We start from the raw sequence: 20,346 nt of genomic DNA, 5'->3' as shown, positions 1-20,346 counted from the left end.
TATTTTATTTTTTGGTAAAAAGCTTCAATTCAACGAAGAATGGTTATGTAACTAAAGTCATCGAATTAAGTTATTCCAGGCAAGTTACACTTTGATATCGTCAGAGTGACTAAACTAGTGTTTATTTACTCCCCACAGCTAATCGTGACAGACCTCGTCGTTCAGCTTTCTCGATGACAGCTGAATTAAGCGACTTGGGTTAATATCACCTTTGAACAACAAATGGCTGGACTCAGCAGGTCTCAGGCCTTTAGATTCACTGTGTGGGGAGAAAACTGAGCTCTACGAGCCGCTCTTTGACTAATTATTTCAAGACTTACCGCTAGACCTTTGCACCTGTTCACTCCTGCGCCGCCGCTGCCGCGTGGTTCCGGCGGGAAAGATGCTGCAAATGTAATCACGTGATATTTTTCAGGCTTCGAGTCCAAACCCTTTAAACTCGTTTTTTTTTTTTTTTTTTAATCGTCATGTATGTTGTTATTTTTCTATATCGTGGCCTTATGGTAACCTATATAAAACTGGAAACGTTTTCTACTTGAAGTCAAACTGTTATAAGCTATCTGCTGATTTGGTTCTTTTTGTGGCCTTCTGTGGATTTACTGAGTAGAAAAAGAAGAAGAAACTCTGACAACGCTTTTCACATTCTCACTAATTTTAATAGCAATGAGCAACATTAGATGTCAATCTCAAATTATAAATTTTGTTTATTAGAATTCTAGGATTGAAATCACATGTTGTGTCCTAAATTCACATAATTTAAATAATATGTTCACACTATTGGCATAGTTTAGCAATATTACAGTTTGATTGGAAAAACAAAAATATTTTGTTTACAAGTTTACCTTAATTTGTCTTAATTTGTTTTATTTTTTCCACATATCATATCTTTCAATTCAAGATTTTCACGTTTTTTTTTATTTTATTATTATTTTTGCTCTTGATAAACAGGTACACCAACAACAGGAGAAAAAAAAAACATAATTAAACAAAAATTCAGCTTATAGGGAAATGATTCCCTGTGGACAAAAAACATGGACAGTAATTTGAAAATATAAGAACATTATTTAAAAACCATACATAATATTAATTATTGTTTGTTTTTATTTTACTCTTTATTAAACATATTTATTTTACAATACATTTTCATAGTTTATGACTGAAAATCGGGGTCTAGGACAATAAAGTAATAATAATCGATTAAAGGTATGTAAAAAATTAGGACAAAAACTAAAATGAAGAAATTGTGAAAAGTTCTCAAGACAATTTTAATGTGTTAAAAGAAAAAGAAAGAAAGAAAAAGAATATCATTAAAACCCGGGACATAAAAATGTCATTTATATACACCTAGATAGATAGATTTAGGGTTGGGCCAGGTCTTGGCATGCAGGGTCACAGATGGAGCACAACACTGAATATACTTAAAAGACTGGCATAGTTACCCAGCCATGCCATCTGCTTCACACACACTTCATATATACACATATCCACGTACAAAAACATATAAACACTTAATCAGGAGGAGGTGCGTATATGAGAGCAGATGTATTCAGGCCCAAAACCCCCTTCACACACATACAGTTCTACTGATCACTTAACCTTAAGCAGAATAAAAGCCCCCTCTTCTCTGTTTTTCCTGTCTCCAACATGTTATAGAGTGCGTGCCAAAGACAGGAGAGGCGTTAAAGACAGATAAAATCAGCCATCTTGCAGGTGTTTCTATCAAAAGACTCACCCTACAGAGCCAAACTCAGCCTGGCAGAGTCTTAATGCCCCGGACTACTGTCATTCTCAGGAGACGTATGTCATTGATAATGTCTGCATGTGTGTGTGTGTGTGGGTGTTTATTCTGCACCTGTCGGATGGTGGGAGGCAGTGTGTGAGATAGAGAGATGAAAAAGAAACCATCTGTGTTTCTAAAGGAACAAAAACAAAAAAACTAAGAACCTTCCAAAAGAATGCATTGACAAAGAATGCCTAAAAGGAAGTGTGCATATGATTTAAGTTGTTGTTTTGATTAGATAAGTTACCGTACAGTGTATCTGGGAAAGGTAATACATGATAATAAACACAAATTATAATCAAAAACCAATACATAATAATAAAAAAAAAAAATAATAATAAACCAAAAATTATTTCTTTAATGTATTGGGAAAGGTTGATGTAGTGATAATAAACTTGAATGTTAATTGTTTAAAGTTTAGAGCCCTCTGGCAGTTAAAAAAAAGAAGATGAAAACTGCAAGTTACAGTTTAACACTTTGCATACAGCTTTCTTATATGTTAATATATTATTGTAAGTATAGGGACTCTATCGAATGCAGACTGAAACCTTGAATTATATTTATAAAGCAAAAAATATTCAATAAACAAAGCAGATTTTACTAAAATACGCTAATGTAAAAAAATCTCTACTACATAATGACATGTTTAGTCTAGGTGCTAGCTAATATCTTTATAGGATGAATTGGTCAGCTTTATGAAAGATTTCCCATGAATAAAAGAAAATAGTTTGGTCATGTATCTTACAATAACTTTTGTAACAGGGTTGAATTGGTCAGCTTTATGAAAGCAAACACAAAAATTTAAATGTAATTTCCTGAAACATAATTTGTCTGTTTATTTCAGCTGAGTTGCATTTTACTTGATCCTAATAAGATCTGTAGTTGTATTTTCTCTCTCCCTCTCGTTACTTTAACTATGGGTGACAAGGGCACCTTGAGCTGCAGATGTTCTCACCGATGACAGATGGCATTGGCATCATCTGTGTATGTGAGTGTATGCGTGCAGCATGCTGGCATCGTGCAGGGACAGCGGGCAGAGCCCATACCGGCTTAGCGCCACCTGCACCCCCTAAATTATAGCCTGAGACCCCTCTTCCACTTCCGTATATAGGCCTATGCTTTCTGTGTGCATGTGTGTGTGGGAGCTTGAATTCTAGGCAATCACAGTAGCAAAACCAAAACAAAGAACAAAAAGATCCGAAAACATTTGAAATTGGCCATGAAAATCGTATAACAATGTCCAAAAAAACAATTTACCTAAAACTGGCATTCCCAGTTTAGATTGATGCCCGATGGGAGTCTGAACAAAAGAATTTGGATTCACAGTGAATCACAATTGCAGTGTTTGATGTAAAACAGCCGTCCTGGATGTTTAATTGATAACAGAGAAGCTCTAACTCACTCATCTACATTCATACAGACAAAGCAAGGCTGAACGAACAATCAATCCAGCCTCAGCAAACATAGTCACACACATAAAAAAAAAGCAATAAAAACAAGCCAGAATCTCCAGAAAACATAAAAACATATCATTTCAAACATTTAGACCTTTTATTTTCTTTCTGTTTGGTACAAATTCACATCCAGTCCCTCACTTCATCATGCAAAGTGACTTTTCTTTTGATTTTAAGTCACAGGTTGTGTTTAGAATGGAATACTAGCATCTAACAAACACATGTTCTAAGAATGTTTTGCTAAAGTTCCAATTAGGTCAGAAATGTTATTCCTGAATATTCTCTGAGCATTCAAAACCTCTAGTTGTTTTTCTTGGTTATGCGAAGGTTACAGAAATTGAGGAAACATTGCACTTTTTATTTCGCAAATATAAGGTGATGTTATTTTTGAATAATCTCTGAACGTTCCGAAACAAGGAAGTATAACAACGTTTAAAATATAAAAGTAAAAAGTATAATTAACATGTTTGTGCTAAAGTTTCACAGACATTATTAAAGACCAGACAACTTTGAATGAATGTTCTATTAATGTTACTGTAAGAAAGTTAGCATGGTTACTTAGTGAATACTGCATTGTACACTCTTAAAAATAAAGGTGCTTCAAAAGGTTCTTCACAGCGATGCCACAGAAGAACCATTTTTGGTTCCACAAAGAACCATTTAGTCTAAGGTTCTTTAAAGAACCATCTCTTTCTTACCTTTTTATAATCTGAAGAACCGTTTTACAAAGAACCTTTTGTGGAACAGAGAGGTTCTTCAGATGTTAAAGGTTCTTTATGGAACCATTTAGGTAAAAAGTGAACATGGCATCGTTGATACTGTGTATTCACTGTTTAAGGTACACTGTATTCCAAAAGAAGGTGTTTGCAGCGATGCCATAGAAGAATCATTTTGGGTTCCCCAAAGAACCTTTCAATCAACAGTTCTTAAAAGAACCTGTTTTCTTACTGTGAAGAACATTTTAATACTTTAATTTCTGAAGAAAGTTTTCCCACTGTTAAGAAGCATTTGTGGAATGGAAAGCTCCCATGGATTTTGAAGGTTCTTCACGGAACCATAGGTGCCAATAAAAAAAAAATTAAAAAAAAAAAAACACTTTATTTTTACATACTATGTATTGCAAATTGGTAATGCTAGCACACTATTCCAAATACATTCTCACAGGACTTTTAAAAAAGTTTTGCACGCCATCTGTGCCATGTTTAACACAAGACATTTAAAAGCTCACGGCTGTGTCGCTCACTACCACTCTCTGAGCATTGTGATCTCAAAATGAGCGAAGAATCAAAGTCCCGAATCAATTAGAGACTCTCTGCAGTCTGAGTGACATTCAGAATGCACACTCAGCTGTGCCCAGATTTTCTCTCTTCACTGCACTCCACTCAGCACAATTTGAGAAACAAAATGGCTCCCGCAGGCACTTCCTGCATCTCTGAGAGTGATGAATTCTTAAAGAGAATTCCATTTCCTCTTCCTCTTTCCCCTTGTGCACTCAAAAGCCATGTGTCAAAAGCTGAGGAAAAGACAAATAATGAGCTTCTCCCCATTAAAACCTGGCATACATTCCTGGAAGAAATTCATTGTTTCTCCACTTTGTATCTTCTTTTTTACATTTTCTCTCCCAGACACTAGAATCTAATGTTTTACAGTAGCTACATTTCTATGCATCTGTTCCAAATCATTGTGAGCAGTCTTGCTGTTTACTGCCCACACTCTGAAAAATAAAGGTTACAAGTCAGGATTTTCAAAGCAGTGCCACAGAAGAACCAAAAAAAAGTACCTTTCAGAGATCAGTTTTTACAAGAACTATTTTTTTTTCTAAGCATGAAGAGCATTTTAATAATCTAAAGATCCTTTTTACCATTATAAGAAAACATAGATGGACAATGAACCATTTTTCATCAATGCTTTATTTTTGTCTGCCATCTTGAATTATTTTTTACCCTTTTAAAAAAACATTAAACTCCCTACCGCATTTTGAAAAATACAAATCTTAAGAAGTCAGCAGAATTACACTGCTTACCTTCTGGAACAGCCTTCCTGTTGGAAACGCACATATGATATGAAAATACGGGCTATAGGCAGCTCACTAGGCGCCGTAACAGAGCGTATGTCTCCTGCTCTCTCAGGGTAAATGAACACAGTAACCCTGATGCCAGCAGACACTGGCACACATGGATGCTGAGCTCGGAAACATGGCACGGTGAGGCAGACGACAGGAAAATATGACATCAGGTACGGCTACACAAGATGCTTTCACCAAATGTCTAACCTTAATTACCCTAATTAATGCAATTAGAGTTGTAATGTGACATCACCTGCATCTCACAGGCTTCAGTCTATAATGTCTAATTAATATGTTTGCACATCGCACAGGTCAAAGACCGAGACTGAAAATCACATACATTTGTGCATGTAAATGAGAGTGAATGAGAATTAAAGTGAGGCTTTTACAGTAACAGTATCCTGTGAATGAACATAAACTGCGAATAAATCAACATAAACAAAAATAATGCACCCAAATCTAAAATAAATTTTAATCTGTTTTAAAAGGCACATTTTTTTACTTTTTTGTGTTCATAAATGGAACTTTAAACTCGATTCAAATTAAAATTGTGTATGAAATGTGACACATAAAAACTAGCTTTGTCTTGCAATCTTGAGATTCTGCATACTGGCTTCAGAAAACATAATATAGCGCAAAACATAACGCATTGTCACATTGTCACATTGTCTACCTTTATGATACTTTCTCTTGTTTTATGTGTTTTTTTGGACCTTCACCTACCATTGCAAAAAAAAAATATATATAAAAAATTTTTCTAAAGCCAGAGAGTTTTTCTCTGTATGTTCTAGAAACATCTAAATCAATTAAACCAATTATTCCTCCAAATCCAGAGAAAATCTATATGCTCTTATACAAACCTGCCCCTGTTTTCTTATACATAAAGCTGCACTGTGACTTAATGTGATCTATAAAAAACCCTGGCTCCTGTGTGCTCTTACATACAGCTGCTTTGGGTTTTGCAGGTTGGACGTGAATTGAAGGCAACTCAATGTACAATTGTAATGAAGAACTGTATGATTCAACTGAAGCACTGGAAGCTGGCGGAGCCCTGCGGCACAAACTCCCAATGGCAATCATGTGCCAACCATGCCCAGCTGCTCCTGGGCATCCGTGCCACATCCATGTCATAGCAACCGTACCATCTCTAAGTTTACCCTGGCATTTCACACTAAAGACCCTGAGGCATGCAGGAACGTGGCCCTCTCACCATGCTTAGAGCTGTCAGGTTCAACCAATCCACTATCCACCCATGGACCAGCTTCAGACCCAAGTCCGCATTTCAAAGGCCTCAATCAGTGCCACGTTATTAAAAAGGTTCAATATGCAAAAGTCCAACTGGACAACCATCACTGGGCATTCATTGCTCGACATCATATTAAACAATGAATAACAAAACAAGATTAACAAACACAATAACAAGTTCTGAGATACAAGTTATAGCACACCAGTTCATGCTCCTACTAATAACACAAACACAGGCTTTTATTAATATCAAAAAAAAACGTAAAACCTTAATTCACTAAAAAAATTTAACCAAATTCCCATAACACCAAAACACAACAACATGCCACAACATCATCCAAAACCAGCTTAACCCAACACAGATCCCACATAACCCCACTAACCCTCACGATCGCACTAACCACACAGCACTTTCCTCTAATGCAGATTTAATGGCGCGTTTCCCTGACGTATTTTCCCGTCGTTCTTTGCTTGCTCAACCTTGCACAAATACCAGGCAGCTCGGGGGTTGTCATTGTCTACATTTAACGAGCTTACCGACGCGGGTTAGATTTCCCGAAGCTCTGGTTCTTGGCGCAAGTTAAACTTGAGCCCAAATTCGAAAAAAGCCCCGGCCTCGTTCAGCGCTGCCATGGCAACAGCGCCCTCTAAAGCGTTTTCGCAAAAAACACAAAAACCTCCACACGAGTAACAACATTAACAACAAAGGGTTAAATAAATTATTAATATACTTAAATTTACCTCATTAACCACTAGACTGCACAGACTGACGTAGACCAGATCTGCCAGTGAAATCCACAATACACGCGAGGCGTAGACGGAGGGGGCTACTTCACGCGCAATGCAAATTGCAGTAAGAAGCGATTTTGACAGACTGCCAATGCGATGTAAAGCACCCCCTTGTTCTCCCTCGGGCGATTCTTCCTATAGGATGAGTAAACTCGACACATTCATACCAACAATCCCACAGAAAATAAAAGAACTAAAACTCACCAACACTCTAAAAACACCAAAACTGAATTTCAAATGTCCTATAAGGGAGAAGACGATTCCCACAGTTTTGAAAAGAGTGATTAGGCAGCAGTCTTACAACACTTAAAGTGCATTTTGATGGTAAACGATAGTCTCATTAAAGCAGCAAACTAGGTTCTTGCTTTTATTGTTTACCTAAGCTGCAAGGCAATCAATACGTAGTCTATTTTCTATAGCCCACCACAAGTTAGCTAGGCCTATATAGAACCCATTGGTTAATGAACTTCCAATAATATAGGCCTATAATAATTGTCTATAGCTATAAATAAAATACAACAGCAAGCACAAAGAAGCTACATACATATTCTGTAATTTGCTTAGTTTACTGTTATGAATAAAAATGAATTAGGAGGCATTTAAACAAAAACATACAGGCTTAGATTATAGGTTTTCTTTCAGGTGTTTTATTGATTTAGCACCTTTTTCATTTAAAACTGCTCCACTTTGCGTGGTGTAGCCTATTTGTTGCTTGCACAGTTTAACTGATTATATTTCATATTCTTCGAAAATTTAAGAACTAAATTCTTTGATAATGCCACCAGACTCAAATATAGCCTACATCTCACAAAATACAACACATATAGGCTACGGTAACACTTTATTTTAAGGTGTCCTTGTTACACATATTACATACTTACAATTAGGCGATCATAACAATAAATTGTAGCCTATATAATTACATGCAAGTAACCCAAAGCCAAACCCTAATCCTAACCCTAACCATTCAGTAAGTACACAGTAAATTAACATTACTCTGCTCAAAAATATAAATACAACTTAAAAAAAGACACACCAAAAAATAAAGTGTAACCAAATATACTTTTATTCGCCACTTTTTAGTTTACCTTAATTCAAATAATTCTTTATAAACACAACAGAATAAACTAAAGTTAAAAAAAATGCTGAAATCATATTCATGCAACAGCGACACTTATCGGTAAAACTATGAAATTACAAGTAACCATAAAATTACTGATTCTGTAAAAACATAAAATTAACTCAAGAGCAGCATCGTCATTTCAGTTAACACAAACATACGATACCGCTGAATATCAGACGGCAGTTTACAGAAAGAGATTCCCTGTATTTTAACACATTCCGAACCGAATCTCGGTCACTCTTCAGACACACGACACAAATCTTCCACATTTATGTGGCTTGGTAATCCTATAAATACACACACCATCGGTGCACTTAAAAATTAGAAAGTAAAAAAAAAAATGTCTGCAATAAATGAAACATTTCAGTGTTATGCACTTTGACCTCTTCACTTCTTGTTTCGCATTTGCACTCCTCAACGATCACGACGCGCCTCTCGCGCACCTCTGTCCCGCAGCGCAGGGGCACGAGCACAGAGCGCGATTTAGAGGGCCCGCAGCGCGCGCACTGGGCTCCTTGCTGTCCACGAGACTCTCCGCTGGAGGGGACGAACATGGAGCTGCACTGACCGTAGCAGAGATTATTGTGAACCGTCACCGTCTCACAACCGTCCTCCGTTATGCGCTACGAGGAAGAGAAAGTCATTTTGAAAAATATGGCTCAGGAACAAGCAAGCCTTAATGTAATAGCCTACCCGTTTAAATGAAGGCATGCTTTTTTACACAAGTTAATACTGAATGCTAATAATAATAATAATAATAATAATAACAACAACAGCAACAACATGCTAATAATTAAAAACAATAACAAACTGTCAAATAACTCTAACGAACAAACAAAATCAAAAAAAAATACAAATAAACAAAAAAAAAAAAAAAAAACAAAATTCTAAATAAAAAAACAAAAATAATAAAAAATTCCTAATTAGCCTATAGCTTATTTATGTTTAGCATAATCAGGTCGTGTATATATAATTAGAAATAAAACGCCTATAGCATATAATGTTAAAGAAGAATCCCCATCAGAAATTTAATTCAAACTTTGTTCACAATACTAACAATACAAACTCCATAAACGCAAACAAACTAATACACTTTTTACACGCTTTTTAAAAAAATAAAAAAAAAAAAAACAAAAATAAACATAATAAAAATAATTCAAAGTGATCAAACAAGTACAATGCACGTATCGCTGCAGGATTTATATTATTATTTTATTTACAATTTGAAGACAGCAATTAAATTGAGGTTTTAAGTTTATGTTTTCATAATACATAAACCAAAAAAAACATATATTAACAAAAAATTAACAAAATAATGAAACACTAAAAAAATAAATCACTTGAGAACATGTGCATCTAAAAATATATATTAATTAAATATGAAAAAAAATATACAATAAAAAAACCCCATCACAACAGCTGCAGCAACAAAAACACGTATACAAAAAAATAAAAATAAAACGAACAAAAAAAATACTTTATAAAAAAATAAAAAAAAAAACATACATAAGCTAAAATCAACAAATCTATGCTACCTGTGTGAAGGGAACTGCGGCACAGCTCTGTTATATAACCTAATCCAAAATAAAGCCTAATCCATACCCCGGGCATCTTTGCTTCGCTCGCTTTTGTGCATGACTTTCTGCCACATCTCCAGACCCTGTTTCCTCCTGGCGTCTGCGCTGGTGCTGCTCGCACTCACCTGAGGGAGCAGGGCCGCAGGTTTGTCATGGGCCAGGACTGAAGGACCGGGACGTCCGAGAGCCAAGAACGCGGGGAACGCGCCTCGACTCGGTGAGTTTTTGGACGACACGTGACTACCGGCGGACCGTCGCAGAAAATGAGGGCTTAGTTTGACAACTCTGACAGATCCCCGAAGAGGTTCGTCTGGTCCGTTCCCGGAAGATTCAAAATCTTTCGCGACGCGTCTGTGAAAGTCCCGCTGAAAGGCGCTGCGAGGGAAAAAAGCGCCAACCAAAGCGACCACTGACAACAGAATAAAAAAGCTTATTTGAAACGCCATTTTTGCTAAATTTGAGAATGTTACACACTACAGAGTTCGAAATTCGAATACTGTCGCTCGAGAAAAAGTCGCTAGGAAAGTCGACCTTTCAGAAATCTCGCACTTAAAGCTAGACCTGAAAGTGGTCACCTTGCTGTCGTTTCTTACACAAAGCCGACCATAAAACACACCAAGATATACTCTCAGCTTTCACTTTCATGATTGGTCATCATTGTTTTATTATAGCTATTTATTGGTTAGCTATTGTACCTGTCTGAATAATGGCTGTGAGTGACAGGTGAGTTTTCGTGAGGTAGTGACAAGTGCACCTTTCATCTCATAATATCACGCCGTGGGAACTGAACGGATTTGCTGTTTGTGTGATTTTCACTTATTTATTTATTATTATTATTGTTATTATTATTATTATTATTTTACATAGGATATCAGTAAATTGTTAGTCTTCATTTTACAGCTTGCAGTCTTATTTAGGCTATGTATGTAGCCTAGGCTATTTGTTTATTCGTTACAAAAATTAGTAAAATTAAAAAAGATACGAAATTTTAAACATAAAAAACAACTATAATAGACAACTAATAAGGTTACGAAATTGATCTAAATGTTTAAATGAAAAAAAATTATGCACAATAATCACTTACCACGGGTAGATCTTACTCATAAAAAAAAAGAATTATCAGATACCGATCCCCAAGCACATCCCGCATGACAAGTAGCACCAAAAATACAAACAGTCACATTTTGAACTAAAATTAGAATGAATCCCTCAGGTAGCACACTGTACATGACAAGTGCTCTGGATCATATTTACGACCTTTAATAATCCCTTTGAAAAGAAAAAAAAAACTTTCCCATGAGAATGCAACAAAGGGACTTCTTAATTAAAGAAAATGATTAAACCTGATGTAGCTAAATCTTTCTCCAGAACTTCCATTTATTTGCAGATTTGATTTGGGATTAAGCCACATAATTCTTATTACAAATGAATCTTTCATCAGAGATCTAACGGTATAGCCTAATGTAAATTAAAATGTTTAAAGTAGCCTACTTCATGGGGACCAAACAAAATTTTCCACTATAACTGAACCACCCAAACAACACATCCATTTTTTGGCTTGTAATCATTGGCTATTGCTGAAGAAAGAAGAAAAATCTCACACACGTGTGTGTTTTCAGAAGACTGAATTATGATGACTTATCTCGATTAAATAATACCAGAGGACAATACACTATCTGGAAAAACTTAGTTTGGTCAGAACATTTTCTGACATTTACTTGTCTGCATATTTATTCAGTATTTTATAATGACTACCCTATCAGCATAATTCTGCATGTAAGCGCATTCACTGTCCAGCAGGTGGAGCCAGTGACTTTGTGTCTCACCAATGCCCTGTGCACTTTAGTAGGACTCATAATATGGAACAAAGGTCATCGTTTTATCTTGGTTTGTCCTTGCAAAGCTGGACATTCCTGAGAGCAGCAGACATTCTCTGTTGGCCGAGAAATGACTGACGATGGCTTGAATCTCTCGCTTCATTCTCTGATATCTGATCGTTGTTCGGAACACATTATCAGGTATCCACAGAGTAAAAACCTTTTTATGTGTGTGACCCAGCAGGGCAACTGCTGCCGGTATTGTGTTGGAGAGAGCAAAACACAGAAGAGGATTTAGAGAACAGAAGAGATGCTGACCAGAGCACATGCATACACCACAACACAAACGCATGTATTCATGAAAACACACATAACGCTCCTAAAAACAAAGGTTATTTATTGGCATTGATGGCTCCATAAAGAACTTTTAACATCCATGCAAACTTTTCATTGCACTTCATAGTTGAAAAAGGTTCTTCAGATAAATAAAATGTTCCTCACAATAAGAACAAATAAATAAACAAATTATCTTCTATTTCACTAACCAAAAAAAAACCTTACATTAACCCATAAAATAAATAAATAAAATAATTAAAAAAAACCTTCATAGAAACCTATAAAATGGATAGAGTAGACATTTATGACAAAAGGTATTTACACAAAAACATATTCAGGTCCTCAAAAATAATAAAAATTATATACTGCATATGAAAATGAAGCCTGTAAATAAATACATACATACACTGGGCCTTTGGTATAAATATGCATTTCACACTCTCAGAAAAAAAGGTACAAAAGCTGTCACTGAGGTGGTACCTTTTCAAAAGGCACACTTTTGTACCTTTTAGGTACTAATATGTACACTTAAGGTACCAGTATGGACTCTTTAGGTACAAAGGTGTGCTTTTTGAAAAGCTACCATCCCAGTGACAGCTTTTGTACCTTTTCTTTTCTGAGAGCGTCTAATGGTGAATATGCACAGCAGGAAATGGGTTTCTGAGGTCAAATGTTCTTTATTAGAGCGGGTGTGCAATATTTGAAAGCGGTGTGTTTGTTTGTGGCTGGTTTGGCAATTCTAAGAACCTCAGGAGAGATGAGAACAAAAACTGGGTATTCTTAGGAATGTGTTTTTCCATGTCAATATGTGTTAGGCCTGTTCATCTGTAGGCTGCAGCACATTTATCAACTGACCACAAACCACACTATGTTTGAGTGTTTGTGTCTGTGCGTGTGTTTCAGATGAGGGGGGAAATGAGGTGATGTTTACAGACAAACTTCTTGGAACTCACCGAATCTGGGACTCGCGAAGAGACTTCATTCAGAATCTTCTGTGATGATGACTGTCCAAATAATTGGATTAAGACATAATCATTAGCGAAAATAATTGTTTTTTTTTTCTGTCAAGTAAAACATAGGCTAGCCTACTCAAATATCGAGCCCTGTTTGTCAACAAACAACACAATACCCCACCATCTTTCTCAATCAAGATTCCACATTATCAGTAGCCTATATCTGCATCTAGAACACTCAACTGGCAGTTACCAAAGGAGAACAACTTATTATTACCAGAACAGAATAAACACATAGGCTACTACTGAATGAGTCAAAGTGAGTGTTTTCAAATGAGTAAAAGCTTTTAGAGATGAGTAGATTAAGTACTAGAGACAAGTTCTCAACCAACATTTGTGGTCTGAAAATACTCTTATTGTGAATTAGATTAAATTTCACTGAGAGCTGTATTAAGAAATATCAATTCACGAATATTTAGTCGCTTTTTTTTAATCTGAGGCAAATATGAAGACTAGCATTTACTTAACATCACCATACAGGTGCGCTGCTGAGCCAAGATGATGCATTTCATTCAAAATCTCGAGAGAAATGTTTATGGTAGCTACTTAGACTGACTGAAAATCAAGTTCCCTTTTATACCCATTGCACCTTTTAGAGTTTGAATTAAGATAATAACAACATTTTGTAATAGAGACAAGAAAAAAGCAATGGCGGATATGGAAGGTTTTCTCATACAACAAATCCTGCCAATTTCCTCCCAACTTGGAGCGATTTGTGAAATATTTAAGACTGAATCATTACATAACAATATAGGGATTGGATATGCAATAAAAAAGCACAAGAGCGATGGTATGTAGTTTCTTGTTAAAAACAAAAATAGCCTACTGTGCCTGCAAACTAAAATGAATGGGAAAATGACTAAATTACTACATTCGCTCACCACAGAGATGCATTGGTTCAGTCACACCAAACATAAACAAACCTGAAGTTTTACATTTAAAAAAAAAACAATTTTAAAAATACACAGTGTGTGGTTTTGGCTGTTTTTACAAAACACTAGTTTCATTAGTCAGGAAGGACCCCGAGTGAAGATCTCTCAACTCCCCTTTGTTTCTACGGAAATTTGAGTTTTTTCCACCGCTGTCTTTAATCTGTGTGTGGTGTTGCTAGCCAAACTAGCCATTATAAAGCAAGCAGCAACTCACAAAATCCTACACAAACACTACATCATTGTTTCCACACAGTGATTTAAGAGTGGTTTGCGTGCAAGTAAACATCTTACCCGTATCTCTTTTTCTCACAGAAACACAGGCACTTCTTCTTTTCTATTATTGTACTGTTTACATGTGCGAGTACCATTGCATGTACAGTCATGGCCAAAAGTTTTGGAAGTGACATAAATTTTGTGTTTTGCAAAGTTTGCTGCTTCAGTATTTGTAAAGTATTTTTCTGCATGTTTCTATGATATACTGAAAAACATTGATAAGCATATCATACGTTTTAAAGGCTTTTCTTGGCAAAAAAATATAACGAGTCAATATTTACAGTGTTGATCCCTGTTCTTCATAACCTCTGGAATTCGCTCTGGCATGGATATTAGCTTCTTGGCCAAATCCTGACTAATGGCGATCCATTCTTGCCTTATTAGTTCTCGGAGTTGATCACACTTTAGGCTTCTGCTTGTCCACTTGCTTGTTACCTGGCCACGGATCCAAAATGTCAGTGTAATGATCTTCCAGCCACTTCTTTATCACTCTTGATTTGTGACATGGTGCTCAACAGCTTAAGCAGCAAACTTTGCAAAACACAAAATGTATGTCTCTGCCAAACTTTTGGCCATGACTATACGTGTTTTTGGATAAATGGGTGTTGGCATGAGGATGTGCATGTGTCTGTATGTGGATGTGACCGTGGGTGTGTCTGTGTGTATGCGGACTTGAGCATTACACTTTCTCTCCACTGTCATGTTTAACTGTCGTCCGGCCCTGCCAGACTAGACCGTCTGCAAGGTGTCTAGTCGAAACTTCACCTGTTTGTCTGCAAATAACCTCAAACAGCGCTGACTCTATATGTACCTGTCCTTATAAATACCAACCAGACAACAATCACATCCAAACATTCTCTTTCACACACACCTCCCATCACAGTCTCATTTTTACAGTCTGTGTGCTGGACTGCTCTTATCAGCGCTGTAAAGTAAACAGACTGTAACTGTTTATCAGATGGATTCAGACACAACAAGCCATTAGACGTCTGACTCTTTACACGCAGCAGTGGGGAATTCTTGTGGCATGTAGTCTGTTTTTCTACAATGTTGTGCAGCCCACTTTGATGTTGTGATTCAACAAAGGAAATCTGTGTGTCACTTTGGGGTCTGGCATAACCACTTCAATAAAAAACCTATTTTGATTTACAACAGTTTTGTGTAAGATTAATTGCCCATGGAGTGCAACAATAGGGTTCTAGAAGTAAAACTCATTCAATTTCTGAATTATTGTTACTTCTTTATCTCTGTAGTAACAATAATTATTTTGTTCAAGAGCTCTGTGATACGCACTCTCAAACTTATATATAAATCAATATATTGCTCTAAACTTAAAATATAAGTTTGGGGTTTATAAGATTTTATGAAAGTTTTGAACTGTTATGCTGTATTATATATTATTTCATTAACAAGGCTAGAGTGATTTTATTCAGAAAGTCCTGAAAATTTAATTTAGTTTTTTTTTTTTTTTTTTCTTCTTCTTCTTTTTTTTTTCAAAGTCTATTTTTGTAATGTGATGTGGCTCAAGGCTGGTCAGTTTGGTTCATGGTTAAGAACTCTATATAATAATGTTTTAAGTACAAACTTAATAAAATTAAGAAAATTTGGAGTTTGGAGTCCCCTGTAAAGTAACTACCACTTTGAATTCTTTTTTTAAACAACCCAATTCATCAGATCACTTTATAGTATATTGACTGAATTTTGTTTTTCAGTCAATATACTATAAAGTGATCTGAATTGGGTTGTTTAAAAAGGGATTCAACTGGTTCTCTTTGCATTTACACTGGTTTTGAAAGTGAATTTTTTTTGGAGCACAGCCCACTTGAAAACTGTTGTCTGATTGTAACACTGATGATGATGATATTGTATTATGATTTAAAGAGAGCTCATTATATTTAATTGTCTGAGGTCTTGTACCCTGATGTAATCATTGTAGTTGTTGTAAAATTTTAACAGTATAATTTCTAGGAGACTGTATTTTAAAAGAAATGGCATAGACGTGGGTGTTTGTCCGTGTTTTGGGAGCGAAGGGCATCTATATTTAAATGTTCCTGCAGATTCCGCTTTTCTGTCTCTGTTACAGTTCCACAGATGTGTTTCCTTCCTGAAAATAAAAGTGGTACTTCTCTCTCTCTCTGTCTCTTTTATAGACAATACAGGGAGGAGGCAGAATTGTGTAAAATTATCAGCAAGGCCCACAGTGGTTTTGAGGTGGAGTGTCTCTCACTCCTTCAGCATGCATGACCCTTGACCCCTCCTGCATATTCCCAGATAAAAACTGCGGAAAACTGACTGAGAATTCTGGGATCTCAAGCTGTTTGGGTTATGAATTTGGAAGAAAACAACATCACACAACATCAATTTAAAGACAGACAATCAGATTATATTTAAAATACTACAATGGATATGTCACAAATAGTTGTCTGGCACTATAAACAAGTGAAATGTTGTTTTCTGAACCAGAATTCTCTACAGACCACCAAATATCCTTGCTAATGCAAGAAAAAATATTCATCTTATAGGCATAACAAGACAAAGAGGAAAGTAAACAGTCTCAGTTTTGATTTAATGTTAACTTTGCATAATATCTGACTCCTGTCATTGGTTCACAGCAACCACTGCATCTATAGTGCTAGCAGGTACTAAATAAAGAAAGTTTAGCATTAAATTAGCAGTATTATGTGTTTTCTAAATCGTTTCTTACTCATACTCATATTTCAATTTACACAGGTTGGCTGCTATGTAATGACGCTCAAAATGTTTCATTGTCGAACAAATTGCTTTCTGTTCATCACCAACTGTTTACTGACAGCTTACTGTCAACACTCAGAAACAGAAAACAAAGAGTGAGTAGGCGCGCACACACTTCAGCATGCACAGTCATATAAAGATATAACATACAGTGCCAATCAAACTTTGGATGTGCCCATAATCGTACAATATTGAGCATGGATGCATTAAATTTATAAAAGTGTTACAAATGATTACTACTTTACATTTTATTTTAAATTGTTAAAGTATTTCACAATATTATAGTTTTTATTATATTTTTGATCAAATAAATGCAGTCTTGCAGCCTTAGTGAGCATATATATATAAACACATAAACAAATAAATATATATATATTTATATTAGGTTAAGTCGTCATCTTATATTTATATTATATTTATATTTTTTTTTTTCATTTCATGTGCGTAACATTATTGGCCACAACTCTGAGATCATCGATTTATGCTTCAGAGTTTTCACTTTCTAAAATGTTGAAAACTGTAAAAAAAAAAAATAAAAAGAATAAGTAGGTGTGTCCAACTGTTTGACTGGTAGTGTGCATAAATATGAAACAAGCAGCCTGGAAGCATGCCAGCATGCCCACGTATTACCGTACATGACACACGGCCGTAAGATTAAATCAACATGTGTGTGTGTGTGTGTGTGTGTGTGTGTGTGTGTGTGTGTGTGTGTGTGTGTGTGTGTGTGTGTGTGTGTGTGTGTGCAAGAGAGCGAAACAGGCAGCAGAAAACAACCCTTTCCTAGACATGAGGTCATAAGAGTACAAAAACAATGTTGGCAAGGGCAACAAATTGAAAACTAACCCCTCCCCCATGTTCATTCATATGTGTGTGTGCGTGTGTGTGTGTGCTGCAGGTTTTTCAGATTTCCACCTGTGGAACACTTTCACCCTCCGGGCAGCCATAACACATGCACAAACATCGCAAAGCACCGTAAACCCACTCATCATCATCCAAGTGTCGAAATCGCTGAGTGTGTGCATACAACCAGTGTGCTAAAACATCCTTCACTAGTTTGTTTAATATGAGAAGGACAAAACAGATGAAGATCACATTAATTGAAGAATTGTACAGTTGTACAGTTGTTGAAGAGTGTCCTTATTGTATGAATGTACTTCCTATTGAAACCAGATGTTTGGGGGGGTGGGGGGGGGGCAGTAGGATTTTTCCATTGGCTTTTGGATAACTGTAGAAAATAAGATCTGTGACCAACAAAAGTTTATGATTCTTACACATTTTGTTCATCATGATAATCTTCACAAATACAATCGGCAGAAGTAAAAAGCTACATTCTAGCTATAAAAGAACTACACCACAGTCACATGACTTCAACGTCACCACCATTAACCCTCCAACAACTCTTTCAGTCTTTGTTTAAAAAACATTTTTACTGAAAGTTTGAGTTAGAACAGTTAAAATATAAAAGCATGACTTTAAGCACAATGAGGCTGTGAAAGCAACTATGAGTTTACCTGTTCAGTGTGACAACGTTTTATGTCACCGACAACCTCTTTAGAACCATTAGACCCTTGTTAGCAACTGCCTTTTTCAAGACAAGTAAAAGCTTAAACAAATAACTGGTATTACTGATGTATTTTATGCCGTAGAATAAAACATGAAAATATCTTGAGCTCATGTTCACCACAGACCTTATTTCAGCTTTTAACCAAAAATCCACTGAATTCAGGACGACAGCTTTGGCTTACAAAAATGTATCACCCTGTAGCACTCTATAGGTTTTAGTTTACGTCACAGCCATTAACCATGATTTTCCACTTGCTGTTGCCAGTTAAACAGCATTCAAAGTCAAACACTATTGCAGCTCAAACAACAGAGCACTTGCAAAAAGGTCATGGGTTTGATGGGAATGCGTGAGCTCATAAAAAAATATACCTTGAATACAATGCAAGTCACTTTTGATAAAAGTAAAAACATTAAACGTAGAAGTGATTTATTTGACAAAATTAGTATATTCATCAGTGAGTGCAGGATGAGACATCAATATTTTTGGTTTGTTTTGTTGGAATAGAAAAACTAAAGTATCAGACTAAAGTGTCACACGTAGATCGTTCTGGATAATGTTGGATAATTTCTTCATAAATAAAATGTTAATGAGTTTTGTAACTTCAGCCGGCTAAAACTGGATTGTGCTTACCTGTTTGTAAACAGCAGTGCAGCTGAGACTGAGGTAATGGAATTCAGTTGTGACTTGTATGAGCAAGTATTTAAATCATAGAACCAGTTTTGAGTGTTTGCCTTTATTATGTTATGATTCATTTAGCTGCTGCTGCTGGTGCTGACAGAAACAATCCTGTGACAGAAAAGGTTCAAACAGCCACAGATTTGCAGCCAAAAAAGGTTACATGATTTATTGTAGATTTTAATAATAATAATAATAAAGCATTATATTAGTATAGTATAAATTTTATGGTGAATTCAGTGTATTATTTATTTTAATATATTTTATTTTCTAACAAATATCTGGTCATAGTACTACAAAAAAGGTTTCAACAGCATAACTATTTATTGCATTTTTAAATCTAATTTAATATATCTATAATATGATATTACTATAGTACAAATTTTATGATGCTTTTTCAGCACTTTTTTATATATATTTTCTAACAAATACTTGCTACACCAAAAAAAAATTCAACAAAGTAAAATGCATAATATTAGTATAATATAAATGTTATGGTGATATTTGTGTATTTTTATTTCTAACAAATATCTGTTCATAGTGCTACAACAAAAGATTTTTTATTTTTTGATCTCACCTTTACTACAAAAAAATACTTGAGATTATGAGATTTCAATAACATTGTGTCACATCTGAAAATCCTTAAAGCAACATAAATTTATTAAAGAAACAAGACTGCATTAGCTCTGTAATACAACACAGTAAGAAAACAGTTTACAGACATTTCAGGGGAAACAGGAAAGAATATGTAAAAAAAAATAAAAAATCAATAAGGAAAATTGCTTCATATTAACACTAATAACTCTATTTTATGGTGTTTTTTTTTATTTTGAAATATATATGAACGTTTTCCAAGTGCAGTGTGCAAATGTCAGTACACAGCACTCTTTTCACCACTGAATACCACCAAATTAAAAAACAAGACTTCAAGAAACACTGCAAGATATTTCCT

General features: G+C 35.5%; 1 protein-coding gene across 1 annotated transcript; it reads right to left on the bottom strand.

Annotated features, from left to right (window-relative positions):
* Nucleotides 1–7,577: 7,577 nt before the first annotated feature.
* On the bottom strand, nucleotides 7,578–10,574 carry dand5 (DAN domain family, member 5). The gene is made up of 3 exons (XM_042762655.1): nucleotides 10,066–10,574; nucleotides 9,992–10,018; nucleotides 7,578–9,079 (listed from the first exon to the last, which is right to left on the bottom strand). Exons 1-3 carry the CDS (start codon nucleotides 10,477–10,479, stop codon nucleotides 8,771–8,773), a joined length of 750 nt encoding a protein of 249 aa, XP_042618589.1. The 5' UTR covers nucleotides 10,480–10,574; the 3' UTR covers nucleotides 7,578–8,770.
* Between the last annotated feature and the right edge of the window lie 9,772 nt (nucleotides 10,575–20,346).

The sequence above is a fragment of the Cyprinus carpio genome, chromosome A1, assembly GCF_018340385.1.
Source record: "Cyprinus carpio isolate SPL01 chromosome A1, ASM1834038v1, whole genome shotgun sequence".
Lineage (NCBI taxonomy): Eukaryota > Metazoa > Chordata > Actinopteri > Cypriniformes > Cyprinidae > Cyprinus > Cyprinus carpio.
This window is presented reverse-complemented; position numbering and strand designations above follow the sequence as displayed.

Bases quoted from the DNA above. Each gene is read 5' to 3' on its own strand.
- dand5 (XM_042762655.1), bottom strand. From the start codon at position 10,479: ATGGCGTTTCAAATAAGCTTTTTTATTCTGTTGTCAGTGGTCGCTTTG. The intron at 10,019-10,065 runs GCCCGGGGTATG...GTTATATAACAG, and splicing joins AAAGCGAGCGAAGCAAAGAT to AGCTGTGCCGCAGTTCCCTT. The intron at 9,080-9,991 runs GTAGCATAGATT...TCTTCCTCGTAG, and splicing joins CCGCAGTTCCCTTCACACAG to CGCATAACGGAGGACGGTTG.